The 15,668-nt window shown below is 34.9% G+C and overlaps 2 protein-coding genes across 2 annotated transcripts in view; one reads left to right on the top strand and one right to left on the bottom strand.

Moving 5' to 3' along the window:
• Positions 1-15,668, bottom strand: part of NEGR1 (neuronal growth regulator 1) — a 491,889-nt gene that overhangs the window by 264,824 nt on the left and 211,397 nt on the right. The window contains exon 4 of the mRNA XM_039219926.1: positions 15,301-15,432. Coding sequence (XP_039075857.1) covers positions 15,301-15,432 — 132 coding nt within the window. The remainder of the gene's footprint in view (positions 1-15,300; positions 15,433-15,668) is intronic.
• On the top strand, positions 5,793-5,998 carry LOC120222208 (thymosin beta-4-like). Its single transcript, XM_039219927.1, has one exon. It carries the CDS (start codon positions 5,860-5,862, stop codon positions 5,992-5,994), a length of 135 nt encoding a protein of 44 aa, XP_039075858.1. The 5' UTR covers positions 5,793-5,859; the 3' UTR covers positions 5,995-5,998.

Below are 15,668 nucleotides of genomic sequence, written 5' to 3'. Positions count from 1 at the left end.
TTGAAGTTTATATAAAAATCTCATGTTCCAAATCTTTTCCTATTTTTTCCCTTAGTTTAGTACTATATTTCTGGGACTCATCCAGACCGACTCGTGTAGATATATATATTAAAGAATGCCTCTACAAACATTCTTGTACACAGCCTCTGATTTACATGTATGCATATGCACAGGGAAAATACCTCAGATCGAACTGCCACGTCATAGAATATGTATCTGATCAACTTCGTAGGTGATACAAAATTGTTTTCCCAAGTTATCGTTCCAATTTACATTCCTCAGCAATATGTGAGCGTTCTTTTAACACTACATTCTCACAGAAACATATTTTAAAACTTATATTGTTGCTAGTCTGTTCATGTGAAATTACATGTGATTATGGTTTTAATCTGTATTTTCATCATAACAAAAATGACTCTGGATATCTCATTATATGCTTATGAACCACTAGGCTTTCATCTGCTGTGAAGTGCTTCTGATGCATCCTTTCACACATTATGAGATTTCTTGATTTTTTTTAATAGATGTTCTTCAGATTGTCTATATATTTAATCTTTGTTGGCTTTACATATTTCAATACCTTTCTCAGTTTGTGGCTTTTCTTTTTCTTTCATAAAAGAAATTGTTAATTTTAATGTGATATGAAATATGTCATTGTCCTTATAGTTTCATTTTCCTGTTTAGCTTAACAAAAATTTCCCTACCAAGGGTCAGATGGATAGTCTCCTACATTGTCTTTTAGAGGTTTTTAATGATTTGCCTTTCATAATTACTTCCTCAGTTTATCTGGAATTGATTTTGTTTATGTTGTGAGGTAGAGTTTCATTTCCGTTTGGTTTTTATTTATGAAAACTAATTGCTCCCAAACCATCCATTTAAAGGTTTATTTTTCTCCCTAGTGATCTGCAATGTCTTCTCTTTCATATATCAGAATTCTGTATAAGCATGGATCTGTTAGAAGGCTCTCACTTTTGCTTTAGTTCTGGATTTGTCTGTTGTACTAATTTGACTATTGCTGCATTGTTTCATGATATCTTGTATATATAGTTATATACATATATAATATATGCAATCATAATCTATTTTGATACCTGGTAGTGTATAGTGCTCACCTGATTTGATTTTTTTTCTTTAGAACTTTTTTGTTACCTATGTAAATTTTACAGTTAGCTTGTGAAGTTTCATGAAAAACTGAGCTAGATTTGTATTCAAATTCTAATGAATCTGTGATTTGAGGATAAAGACATCTCTAAACTATCTCTGGGTATGTTATGCTTCTCTGTTTCATTAGGTCTTCAATATATTTAAATTTTTAAAAAATATTTATTCATTTATGAGTGACAGCATGTGAGCAGGGTAGGTGCAGAAAATGAGGCAGACACAGAATTCAAAGCAGGCTCCAGACTCTGAGTTGTCAGCATAGAGCCCAACATGGGGCTCGAACTCATGAGCTGGGTATTTAAATAATTTATATGTATATTTTGTTAGATTTACCCTCAATACATTATATTTTGTTGATATTCTAAGTATTATTTTTCCCAATTGGATTTGCTCTTTTTGCTGGGTTATAGCAGTATAATTAAATTAGTATACTGACTTTATATCTATCAATCATGATAAACTCTTATTTATTCTATTAATTTATCTGTATATCCTTCTAGATTTGCTATATAGGTGATGACATCATCTTGGGATAATGCCATTTTTAATTTTTCTCATCAGATACTTTTATGTCTAATATTTTCCTGGTCATATTGTCCTAGACTATTAGGAAAAGTAATGAAAGGGGTCATCCTTGTCTTAGCTGATTTTAAAGGAAATGTATTTACATTTCATTCATGTGTATGATACTTGCTGTAGCTTTTTGTAGGTGCCCTTTGTTAGCTAACTGTATTTCTAGTTTGCTAAGATACATTTCAAAAAAAATTAGATAAGATCATATTCTTTAAAATTCTTCCCACTTTATATCTTTAAGTATATTAATATCTTACTGTTCCGTTGGGATATTTTCAATATTTGTATTATCTTATATTGTAGTTTGTTATTTATCTCCTGGTGGCTGTCTTTCTCTTTCTTGCACTAGTTTTGAATTGGACTGATAATTCATGTTTCTTGAACACCACTTACAGAAAATTTGGGGGCCTGTATTTAAACCATTTTCTACAGACTATTGCTTTTTCCTCTTTTGGGCATTTAAGGGGCCAGTCACACTAGATTAACCTGACACTAAATTTTCGACTTGCCATGTCTTATATTTTACAGGGAGTGGGAATCCAGCCCCAAATCTACATGAGAGAAATTTGTAATAGGAATTCTCAGAAATCATTTTCTTCCCTGTAACTGTCCTCCCTTACCCTGTCAACTGGCGTCAAGATGGGAACAGGGATAGCAGAATCCGGCTTTCGTGTGTTTGTGTCCTGTTTTACCACTGAGTGGGTCAGCTTTTAACTGCCACATTCTTATGGCAGGAGGGTGTCACTAATGTGAGTTCCTATACCAAATAGGGGGCCTCCCTTTTGTGTCCAGACTGCTAGGCTTGGCAAGTTAAAATCAGATTCAACACTTTCAGAGAGTAGCAGGTCAGGGCACCCTGCCCCAGAGAGTAGCAGTTTTTGGTACTTTCAGACTTCCAATTTGTGTTTTTTATATTGCTACAGGCTTCACCATGCTGGAAATGACATATGATCACATTCTATCAAGCTTAGCAATTTTAGGTGTTTAATTCTAGGAAGGTTTTTTTCTACTCCTCTCACGTGGCTGATGGTAGAATGTTAACAGGTCACCAGCTTTCTTTGCATCAAAATCGGTCATCTTTGTAATGTATCTTACTCTTTTCCCTCTTGTCCCTTCATTTCAGCCTCTTTTCTCTTTATAATGTTGTGATACCATTTTTGTGGAGGAAATGTCTTCTTGTTTCATATTAAATATGTTAAAAACACTTTGTAACATTTTCTCCCATTTGCTGTAGCCAATCATTTAAATAATATATTCATCTTCAAGTTTTATTTTTAAATGTGCTCTTTTTTTTCTTGTTCTAGTGCATAACTGAGTATTCCCTTAGCTCCCTCACCCCACCCCCAAGTGCCGATCACTAAACTGTGTGAAGTTCTGATTTGATTTGAAACGATGCTACCCAGCACACAGTTATATCGTCTGTAAATACTCCACTAGCAGTCTTCCTGATTTCTAATAGGATGCATTTTCCAGGCCAGGGCGCACAGTATGTCTATGGTCACAGCACGTGAATTGCTCAGAACTTCAGAGTCCGTTCGACATCTACCAAGAACAACTGAAGAGTTTGCAAAACCAGTATATTCACAAATATGAAACAGAATTAAGAGATGGAGCATTTGTGAACTTCACCTAATTACTGATACACCCCACCCCTGTCCATGTAAATGTACAGTAACTGGTTGCACTAAATGTGGAAATAGTCTCAGTATCTGTTCTCGGCTACAGAATGCTGATTTCTTTAGACCAGGAAGAAAGTATGATTTATTGCACAACAGAATTAATATGCATTAGGCTAATATGTTTCAATGTGTTATATAAAAACTTAAAAAATTATCCAAATTCTTTTATTTTTAATTTTTAATGTGTATTAATTTTGGGTAGAGAGAGAGAGCAAGCAGAGGAGGGGTAGGGAGACACAGAATCCAAAGCAGGCTCCAGGCTCTGGGCTGTCAGCACAGATCCCGATGTGGGGCTGGTGGGGCTCAAACTCAGAGCTGTGAGATCATGACCTGAGCCAAAGGTGGATGCTTAACTGACCGAGCCACCCAGGTGCCCCAAAATTTATCCAAATTTTTAACTCTAACTCTGAAACAACTGGGACCTAGGCATAAGATATTAATTGCCACCAAACCTCGTAGGTTTTTGATAAACTGAATGAACTATGATCTCAGGGCTGTAAGAGCAGAGCAGTGAGTCTTAAACATGAAACACAGAGTATACTAAATAAAACTATCCTCTTTCATTACATCTATGAAATTCATAACTGTTTATGTCCCCAGCACTGTGGTGGGCTTTTATTTCCTTGGGGCGGGTTGTTTTTATTTGCTTGGGTTTTTTCTTTCTTTCTTTCTTCCTTCCTTTTTTTTTTCCCCCCCCGCACTGTTACCTGTACTGTGTAGCAGCAAGCAGACAGGCTACATGACACTGAGACTTCATTACATTCTCTATTAATCAAAAGCTCTTATTTCAGACAATATGTGAACAAACTTATTTTGACTGTGGCATCATTCCTCAGGATTATTTATTGTGATTACCTTATCTATTCACCGAGAATCCTCATTTTCTTGTTTCTTCCCTGTATTTCAGTGTCAGCCATTCTGACGGCTAGCACCTGTGCATATTCAGGTTATTCAAGCCTTTCCCTTATCAAACACAGCGATCCTGTCTCCTATCCTTCAGACTAGAGTATCTTCCTAGAAGTCTCTGGAGTTTACACAGTTTACTGAAAATAATTAAATTCCATTTTGATTTACATGGAGTCAGGATAATATAATAAAATAACCACAGACCTAGAATCAGGATTTCAGGATTCCATTCTGAGTATTTCTATAAATCCTCTGATCTTATTTCTAAAGCTATCTGAATCCAAATACACCAATCTGTAAGATGGGGGAATCAGGGAGATTTTACAATTATTGTAAGCTATAGAATTCTGTAAACCATTCATTCATTCATTCATTCATTCAAACAGACATTTATTATATGGCATTGTACTAGGTGTTGGGAGTAACAATAATGTACACTATACCTTTTCATGGATTAGCTGGGTTAATCCTCATACTCTCCCATTTAACAGAGATACTGACATATACAAAGTTTAATAATTTGACCAAGCTCACATAGAACGAATAAGTGGCAGGGTTGGGATTCAAACCGAAGGTCACTGGCCCCCGACTACCCTTGTAACCACTGTGCTGTACTATCCAAAGCACAAGGTTGAGCAAGAGAAATCTCCCTCTGCAAAGAGCTCACAGGCCACAGAGAAAGGTAGACAAGACAAATGCGACACACAAATGCTTACAATACAGAAAATTGTGTGCCTTGCGCTCCCCACTTTGTTGTTTCATATGTAACACTTAATCCTCAGAACAAATCTTCAAGGCAGGTATAATTATCTTGTATTTTTATAAAAGGAAACTGCCCCAGAGAGGTTAACTAATTTTCCCAATACTCCAAAGTGACTGAGGTGGGATTAACAATCATGTTTGTTTAATTCCAAATCCTATTTTTGTCACTCTATGTCACTCTCCATTGCATAAGCAGCATCCTTACTCTGAAATTCTCTAAAGTTTATTTCTCCATTGTTATGCTGATTCTTTTCATAAAGTTAAAATTTAAAGTAAAAAAAAAAGTTTACCCAAATTTGACAATGGTGTGAGAGAGAAAAAATTATCATCCTTCATAACTTTTCAAAGCATTCACAAAGTCAAATTATGAGATTATCTAGAATCATTTGACACTGAAGCCAAACAGTTGCATTTAGCCTTTGCTTCTTGCCTGCTGGGAATCGAATCCATACAGTCTCCGAAATTTGAATTCTTGGATCAGAAAAATACATCAGAATCTAAGAATTAGGAGATGTCATAGAGGTAATTACCTTGTTTTACAAAAAGGGGAATCAACAACTAGACGTGTATATTATTTGTTCAAAGTCGTACAATTAGTTAAGCAATTGAGTTAAAAATAGAATTCAGGTCTTCTGCCTTTCTGTCTCATACTCATTACCCTGGAATCTCCAAGCATATATGTAAATTTTAAAAAAGTTTTTACAGAGCATTCGGCGTAAGTTACTGCAGAGGTCAGACATTGCTCTTTCGTGCACCTCCCTCCGCTTCCTCTGCAACCATGTCTGACAAACCTGATATGGCTGAGATTGAGAAATTCGATAAGTCGAAATTGAAGAAGACAGAAACGCAAGAGAAAAACCTTCTGCCTTCAAAAGAAACGATTGAACAAGAGAAGCAAGCAGGCGAATCTTAACGAGGCGTGCGCCGCGGTTATGCACTATACATTCCACAAGCACTGCCTTCTTATTTTACTTCTTTTAGCTGTTTAACTTTACGAGATGCAAAGAGGTTGGATCAAGTTTAAATGACTGCTGACCCTTTCCACGTCAAAGAATCTGTACTCCTGACTAGATTGCCATGCCTCCTTTCCTTCTGCCTGTGTGGCTGGTAGCGAAGGAAAAGACTTGCTTGTTGAAGGAAGATGGGTAGAGACGTCCAGTGCTGGTCCAAGGTGTCTTGCAGGCTGTAGAATGTAGTTTAATGACAGTGCCAGTTTTTTTCTTCGTATGATTTTAATTACTGGAATGCACAATTTTTTAATATGCAAATAAAAAATTTGAAATGTGAAAAAAAATTTTTTACACATTTATAGGTAAATATAATATAGATTGAATAATAGAGTAAGGGGAGTATTATTAAGGAATCTGTATGTTTAAAATGTTTCTAAGATGACTAAATATGATTCATTGATAATTCCCATTATACACATGAGACGTTCTTTCAAAAATTGGTTTATTAGCATTATGTATATGGGTAGGAATAAAGAGAAAGAGGGGGGGAGAAAACCAAAATGTAAAAATAAAGATAATGAGAAAGAGTAGTAATGGGTGAATGATGGTGAGAAAGGAAGAGAGAATGAAAAAAAAAAAGAAGAAAACAACGAGTGTATTCAGGAGGTAGAGCACATTTCAACATGCAAAGGAAGTTTCCTTGTTATTTGGTCCCTATATTCCAAATGTATCTCCCATGACTCTACTACATACTGCCTTTATGCATACTATGTCTACCATCCTAATTACTCTACTTTCACTCCCTTCACACACACACACACACACAAAACATACAGATATGTCCAACGGCAGACTTAAGGACACCTGACAGTTCCTGCAACATGTATTTTAATGATATAGAAAAGACCCAAGACCCTTTATTTTTTTAATTTTTTTAAGTTTTTTTTTTAATTTATTTCTAGAGAGAGAGAGAGCTTGAGCAGGGGAGGGTCAGAGAGAGAGGGAATCACAGACTGAAACAGGTTCCAGGCTCTGAGCTGGCAGTCAGCACAGAGCCCGACGCGGGGCTTGAACCCACGAACCGTGAGATCATGACCTAAGCGAAAGTCGGACGCTTAACCGACTAAGCCACCCAGGCGCCCCAAGACCCAAGACCCTTAATTCAATGTTGGTCCCATTCTATGAATGGCTCTCAGTGTTTACTTAAAAATAATTGAGTTACATAAATTATTTTGCTTGAATCTGCTCATGAGAAAATATGCTGATAAAGTTGGACTTCAGATAAATACAGGTGTATAAACTGTAGATTTGTGCGAGGTTTGAATTTTCAAGATCAGTTTGAAGGATATATTCAGAAGAAGCCACCCTGCAGTTTTCAGAGTTTAGCCTTTGGGGTGGGTCTTCCCAGCACGTGAATCTAGATGAGTACATCAGAGAAACACCCATGTAAGGGTGTGACGTATAGATTTGTTCCTTTCCTGATGTTTGGCATGGATCATTTTCAACCTAGCGCATTTACATTCTTTGAGAAATTGCTTTCTTACTGGTGGATGATAGTCTAACTCTATTATACCAATTATATATATATATATATATATATATATATAAATGTAAATTTATATATATGTAAATTTATTTTTTGAAGTGATAAATGCCAACTTAGAAATAACTGCAAGCAAAACAAAATAAACAGACTCTCATCTAGCAAAAACTTTTGCTCATGTATTAAAGCAAAGGAATTGTTTTATCTTTCACTTTCAGAAAAAAGAGGAATAATAAAAATAGGCACAGTTGCTTACTGCAGATGCATTTTGATTCCATGAACAAAAGGGTAAAAGATCACTCATAGACCCTTAACACTAAAGCTCCTTTCAATACTAAGATGAAAGTATGGGACAGTACATTTAAGTTAAATTGGGAAGCACACTTAGGTAAAAATAGCCTCAGTAAGTAAAAATAGCCTTGGCACACTAGTCATTAATTGAAATGTATGTCTAAGATTTAAAACAAAGGACTAATTATGCCTCCTTCAATAGAAGAAATCATGTATTCCTTAAGTGCATGTTTAATAACACAGTTTTACTTCAACTGAGGAATTATATAAACCACATAATTAAATTTGAACTTTTTATATCATGGAAGTCCTTAGGTGAAAAGAAGAGGTTTAATTCTTAGATTTTTATGTTGTTACTGAAGACAAATATTTTATTTAAATATATGGGTTTTTTTGAAACAGAATAAAATAAAAATATGTTTTCTGGGTGATTAACCATATGTTTCTAACATTAAATGTTTGATACTTGTAGGGATTTTTCCTTCAAATTTCTTAGCTCCTCATATTTCTTTTAGCTGGAATTGTTACCTTTTTAAGCTTTTATTTTGCCCTTGCCATGACAAAACAGAAATCATCCAAGTAAACTCCATAGATGTAGGAAATAAAAATATGTAAATAAATTTCTTAATATTCATATTTGTATCTCTTAAAAGTTTCATCATCTCAAAGTTATTCTTTGAGGGTGAAGCTGGATATATGTCGATCTATGAAAATTCATGAACTTTTATCTAATGGGGACTTGTCTTCTTCCTTTTTAGGCACCCACCCTTCTTTATATTTTCTTTGATGGTCTCCAGCTCACTGCAGCCAGTGGACCAAGCAGTGCCTTGTCCCTGATTCCTATGGTACTAAGCAAATGTGGCTACTTCCGTGTAAAACTCCTCTTTCCTTGATTTTCTTTAAAAAAGAAAATCTGTCAAATTCAATTTTATCCTCAGATTCCTTCAGGGTCAAGTCCTTTTGAAAGCCTTCCATGATACCCTAAGGATGTGTTCAGTGCCTTTATAATACCTTGCATACTACTTAATGATTGGTTTATCAAAGCACTTGCCACAGTGTTATAACTATATGTCTCTCTTGTCTTTCTGCTTTCCTTGAAGACCAGTATCCCAGGCTGTAAAACCTTGATAAGTGTCATGATAAGCCACAAGTAAATAGGTAAATAAATACATATATAAATGCAGATTTATTTAAGTGCGTCATTTTACTCTAGAAATGGCATATGAACTAGTACTTTAAGAGACAACAATATACAATTTTTATACTCTGAATTATTTCAGATGAATGCTAATTCGCTTATAATAAAACATAAAGTACAGGATAGTAGCCTAAATCATAAGCAAGTGTGAAAGATGAAGTAAATAAAGGTAAGAGCATAAAATGGAGCCTGAAATAAAAGCTAATGTGATAATTATGAATTCAAATAACATTCATTTTTCTTCTGGTCCCACAACACTACCTTATCCATCCCGACTCTGAATGCTGGGATTTTCTCTTTGTTTGAGGTGACATCTACATGTCCATCAATTTCTTATAGTCTTAAATCCAAGATGTCTGCCTAATTTCCAAGGGTTTGTTGAAAACTTATGAATACACTAAGAAAACTGGCCATTTTCCAAGAAAGCCTCCTCCTCCTCCTCCTTCTCCCCTGTGGCCCCTCATTTCAAGCTTTGATACAATTGTACTAAGTTATACTAATTGGTACATTCTTTCCCACATGTTTAGAGCTAGTTATATTGGAAGATAAAGTGCACATTTGCATAAATGAATATGTATAAGATGCAAAATAATGCACAAATATGTGCCTATGATTTATTGGATGAAAACTTAGTGCACAGTACACCCAAAAATATCTGCACTGTTTGACCATAGGAATAATATTCAATTCTATTTTACTAGAAATTGTGTGTGTGCAAAATAATTTCTGATACCAGATAAAATGATCAATATAAACTGACTGTCATGAGTGAAAACTGAAATAACATCTAGGCCTCTTTTTACCTAAATCTGGCTGACTGTATATTTTTTTCTGGTTAATTATTACCTTTGTTCATGTCTGTTTTGTTCTTGAAAATGAATGAAGTTACTAAATATTTTAATCTCCTCAAACCTTAATATTCTTATCTGTAAAACAAATGGAATTAGTATTTCCTCTCTGGGTGAAAGCACTATATAAATGCCAGACTATCTTTATTAAATCTACCTGAAAACTTTGGTTAAAAAATGGTATTTGAAGTAAACTCTTCAACATACTATTTACTTATTGTCTTGGGAGAAAAAAATGTAATTTTTTTCTTTTGTCTAGTAGAATGATTCACTGGGAAAACGTTAATCACTTTTTTTTTTAATTTTTTAAATGTTTTATTTATTTCTAGGAGAGAGAGAGAGAGACAGCTTGAGTAGGGGAGTGTCAGAGAGATAGGGAGTCACAGACTGAAACAGGCTCCAGGCTCTGAGCTGGCAGTCAGCACAGAGCCCGACGCGGGGCTCGAACCCACAAACCGCGAGATCGTGACCTAAGCGAAAGTCGGACGCTTAACCGACTAAGTCACCCAGGCGCCCCAAACATTAATCATTTTAATTCATTCAATGACTATTTTTTGGAGTCCTTCCTGTGGACCAGGTGCTGATGTATGTGATAAGAACATATCATTTTACAAAAGAAAGGACAATCCCTTACTGCATAGAGCTTACATTCTAAAGTAAGTACACAAAAAGAGAGACAGAGACAGGGACAGAGAGAGAGAGACAGAGAGATTTTTTTCAATTGCCTACAGTGAACCAGATGCTATAAATATATATTATCTCATTTAATCTTTACCCAAACCCTGGTAATTACATATTATTGCCCTAAACTACAGAATTGGAAACTGAGACTCAGAGGTAAATTGGTTTCCCAGGATTTGAATTTCCAGTGAGGTGCACAACAGGCATTAAATAAGTAATATCTGAATATAAGGGCCACATTTGCAAAGCAGTTACTACTAACTGAAAGAATACACATAAATAATGCTTGTAGAGCAAACAGCTTCTGTCACAAGATCAGAGAACCCTACCCCTTTTATGGACGGTTTTCATTTTGAAGGGTTAGGTCTTTCAGGCTTTCCTGATTTCTAATATCTGAGATTCTGCTTCTCCACGGAGATCTACATTACTTTATTAGTCTATGATAGTTTGCAAATTTTTCAGGTTTCTAGATTAAGCTTGCAATGAGTCAACACTGTTTATTTTCTAGACTCTGGTCTCTCCTTTCCAAACCAGATCTTCATAGGTTTCTGTTTTTCCCAATTAAATTGAATCCATGAGCTTTCTGGAACAATTCATTCTTCCATTTTTAAATTAACAATAAAAATTATGGGATTAGAATCTTCTAGGCTACTTCTAGGAATGGACTACAGATGCAATTGAAACAGAGAATCTGTTCAACTCTAATCCACTAGCTCCCTCTGGCTTAGCTAATCAACTGGTTTAAAATTTTTTCTTGTTTTGTGTGTGTACGTGTTTTAATCTCTCAAGGTCTGGTTATAAGGGTCACAATTCCTTTTTATTATTTTAGTTTTTTTCAATATGACAAGAAATATGTACACATACATACATATGTATGTAGATATGTGTAAACATATGTGTATACAAAGAAGAAAAATTTGTATATAGATAAATTTATATGTCAATATAAAAAAATAAAAGAAAATACAGATAAAGACAAGAATAATCACCTACAAAATCTCCCTACCCAGAAACAAGCTTTTGCATAGAATCTTAATATCCTACAAATTTTTTCCTGTTTATAGTAGACTGTAAGTAATTCAAAATTTACGGATTTATTCAACCACTTAGTCCAATCTATAAAATAAGTTAATTTTACTAATCATTTCACTAAATTATTGTTTAATTAAAATGAACAGAAGTCCACATCAAAGTGCTACAGGTACAAAGTATGTGAGGTGTGGCAAATACATTACTTATTGTATGTTCGTGGTATATATAGTGTGATATATATAGTGATATGCATATAGTAATATATGTATGTATATGGCAGACGTTTTAGATAAATAGTAAAATATTAAACATTTCTAACCTGAAGAGAACCTAAATCCCTTACTCAAATTAACTTACCACACAACTGAATCTACCAGAGCTTATAAAAATTTATTACATTTCATCTTGAACCCCATTTGGGAAAAGGGACAAATTTCTCTTCAAATTATAACCACAAAGCTACTGCAATTCTATATGCACATCATATTGATTAATAACAGTGAAACGAAGTGCTGCCTTCTACTTGGCATGATTCTATCTTCAGGGAATCTTCAGGTTATCAGGAGATATGCAGTTTCGTGCTGGTAACATAGACCACTGTGCTCAATTTGAGGATTTGACAAACTAAAGTTTATTCAGTAGGCTTTGGCTAATTTCCTTTGGGAAATCAGCTCAGTAAAATCCGTAGATAGCGCTCAATTTTCAACTTTTAAAGGGACAAATTCACAAAATTAACACTTTCCAAACCTCTTCATAACTAGAAATATATGTAGGCATATACTTATACATCTACATGACTTAGAAATTGCTGGTATATGTGTGACATAACTATTCCAAAGTAGGCAAAATTTAGGTCTTGACCAGAAGTCCGAACACAACTTACTTATCTCTTACATAAAATATTGGTCCCACAGATGTAAATCGAATTGATCAGTCAGTACTAAACACAATTCTTCATGGCACACTTAGGGAAAAGTAGGTTATCAAAGGTATACTTTAGAAAGGAAAAGAAGACAAACTGATTGTTTAAAAATCATTAAAAAGTCCTTTTGGGTCCATTTTTTTGAAAAAAGATATGAGCTATGTTAACATTATGTTGGCACCAATATTTCCATTTAGGACTGTACTTTGAAACTAATTCTTTAAAAAATAGTCTGTAGTTACAATTTAAAAAGCACCTTCTTAACTTTTTTCTACCTTCTTTTCCTTCCTGTTTTTCTTCTTAAATTTAATAAATTAAAGTTGATTAACAAAGTTTTCCTTCCAACGTATTTTTCAGAGTCTGCACCCTCCAAACCCACCAGAACACCCTTTTTGGCTGATGGAATATCTCTAGGCTTTGCTTCATACTTTCTTGCTCCTGTCCCATGTTGAAAAACACTTCTCCATAAGTTACTTGTGTTTCTGCACATCTTGGAAGCAGAGACGATGAACTCTTTTGTTCTGGACTATCTTTTCAGGAATGTTTGTATAGTGAACAATCTTAAAATACAGAAGTAGTTCTCCCTATGGAGCAAACAGCAGGTTTGTTTATAGTCCAGTATAATAAAGATAATTTCTCCCTCTGCAGCAAAGGGCAGAGGTTTGCTTGCTGCCATTATAAAAAAAATCAAGTTTCCTAAGCTCAGGGAGCTTCAGCTATGACATAAACCTACTGCGTGTACAGATGTCACCTGGCCCTCACCATATCACCCTGTACTAACTGGAGCGTGGGCTGGAATGCAAAAAATGACAATATTCTGGCTACTACTATTATTGTGAGTAATAAACTGCCCTTTATTTTCCGCCAGCATCCATGACGTTGTGACAGATTTTTCATAGTTCTTGACACCTTCTTTCCCCAGTTTCTGTCCTCTTTATAAGTAGGTTCTCTTCTCCACCCAGGTCCTTTAGATGATGACTCATTTGGTTGGTATATCTCTCTTTCAGTTTAGTTTTTCTCTACATTTCTACCTCCTTAGTTGACCTTCTGTCTAAGGTTCCCACTTCTCCAGGATAAAAGAGGATCCAATTTAATGATAAGTGACAATGAATTAAAGGCAGAGGGATATAAAAAGGATGGAAGAGAAAGTGTGAATGCAAAGGAAAATGTGGGTTATACATGGACTATGGGCCCATGAGGATCCATACAACAGCTGGATTTTCAATTCTACCCCCATTTGAGATATCATTGTAGAGACCGATTAGGTCTCCAGGCTGGAGGGGCTGCATTACTGGGTGGGTGCCTTGCTTATTTGACCGTTTGACTATACCTTTTCATTTCTTAGTGTTCACTGCTAAAAATACTAATTCTTTATATCTTTTTCCAACCCTCCAACAACAAAATCAGTGGACTCATATTCAGATAAATACAGTTAGTGATAAAATAACCAGAAATTTCAACTTGCTTATTATCTCTTATTTCAGAGAGTTCCAGGGGATGAGCAGTAGCTCTAAATGTAGAAATTTATTAAATGTAGATTTCCAGGTCATGTACCCCACAGATTTTGATTCAGTTGAGTTGATGCGGGCCTCCGAATTTTTCATTTTTATTAAGATTTTGGGTGAATCTGCTAAAGTTTTTCTACAGAACATTATATGAGAAACTCTGCCCCATGCACTGCCTCTTGATCTGGTATTATGCACATTTTCTCAGTCTCAAAGAGATAGGTCAACCCCAAATATATAAATTAGTCACTGACAAATGTTTGTTGATGGCAGTGATTTGCCCTGGCAGATACTCAACTGCCAGGTGTGTTTTGATAGTTAATTTTTGGCCCATGAAATTGAAATATTCATATTAATATGGAAAAAAAAACCTGCTTAAAGTGTTTTAGATTATATTTGGAATGATTCCTTCTTTTAATAACGTATACATTATTAGCAATGGCTATATAAAGAAAGGTGTATACAAGGAATGAAAAAAAGGAAGCTGTACCCTTATAAACACCTTTGGTAAATACTATTATCCCGGAAGCATTTCATTTGAATAAGTTAAACAATGCGAAAAATTTTGAAAGACTAAGGGGCTACTTTTGAAATGTACAGTCTATGTCAGCTATTACTATTAAGATCATAAGATATAAAACTGGATGTTTAGTGAAAAATATCTTACATCAGTGTTTGAGATGCAGTTAGAGAAGGTGTAACGTGGCATTGGCAGTTCCACAGGTATTTCTTAATATTCTAACTTCTTAATAATGATGTTTATGGGAACATTCTTTCTCAATATTTTTCAAACTAAATAGAGTTAAGTGACCCACGTAATTGAAGTATCACGGCACCAGCTCTTCTCTTTGAGTACAGAGCAACATACTTAATTTCCATTGGGTTTGTTTGGTAGTTTCATGTTTAAACTTAATCAGAACACACCCTGGTAAAACTCACAAGAAAGAAGAAAATGCCATGTATTTGTAACACTCTAGATATAAAGATACCATACTTTACAATACTTGGGACTACGGTGATATTGGAAATGTTTCCATCTGTATATCAAACTGAATTATCACGGGATTACTTGGGACAACTAATGTTACAATTTGGTCAATCTTCTAACATGCACATGTTTTCAGTGTCAATAAGTGGTCTTTATCAATAACAGCACCTCTTAAAAAACAGCAACATAAATTTCAGTCAGTGTATTTCATACATTTATCTTTTCTTGAAAGTTATCCAGATAAAAGATGACAGGACTTACAGTTTACGACAACTTTTACTTTTTTCACGTCCGGGAATGACACATCATTTTCCGCACTGCATTCATATTCTCCAGCCTGGTCCCTTGTAATTCCATAAATGTCCAAATATTGTCCATTTTCAAATGGTTTTGCTACAAGAAAAAAAGTACAGCATGTTTAATTATAGCCGCCTGAGGCTTCATTCAAATAAAATAACTATCTCATGTCTTCCTATTAGATACTGCTGACAAAACAGTCCCAAATGAAACTGGGGAATTATTAAACCCTTTGTTCTTCTATGTTCAGAGGAAAAGTCAGAGAAAAAAGCAGAACTGAACAAGGGATACTATAACAACTGTTTCCCCAGAACAGGATATACATGTGTTCT

Source organism: Hyaena hyaena, unplaced genomic scaffold (genome assembly GCF_003009895.1).
Source record: "Hyaena hyaena isolate Hyena2069 unplaced genomic scaffold, ASM300989v1 scaffold_849, whole genome shotgun sequence".
Taxonomy (NCBI): domain Eukaryota; kingdom Metazoa; phylum Chordata; class Mammalia; order Carnivora; family Hyaenidae; genus Hyaena; species Hyaena hyaena.
Note: the sequence above shows the minus strand (reverse complement) of the source record. Positions and strands in the feature narration are given on the sequence as shown.

What these genes read in the sequence shown, in the direction of transcription:
- LOC120222208 (XM_039219927.1), top strand. Translation starts at nt 5,860, where the DNA reads ATGTCTGACAAACCTGATATGGCTGAGATTGAGAAATTCGATAAGTCG.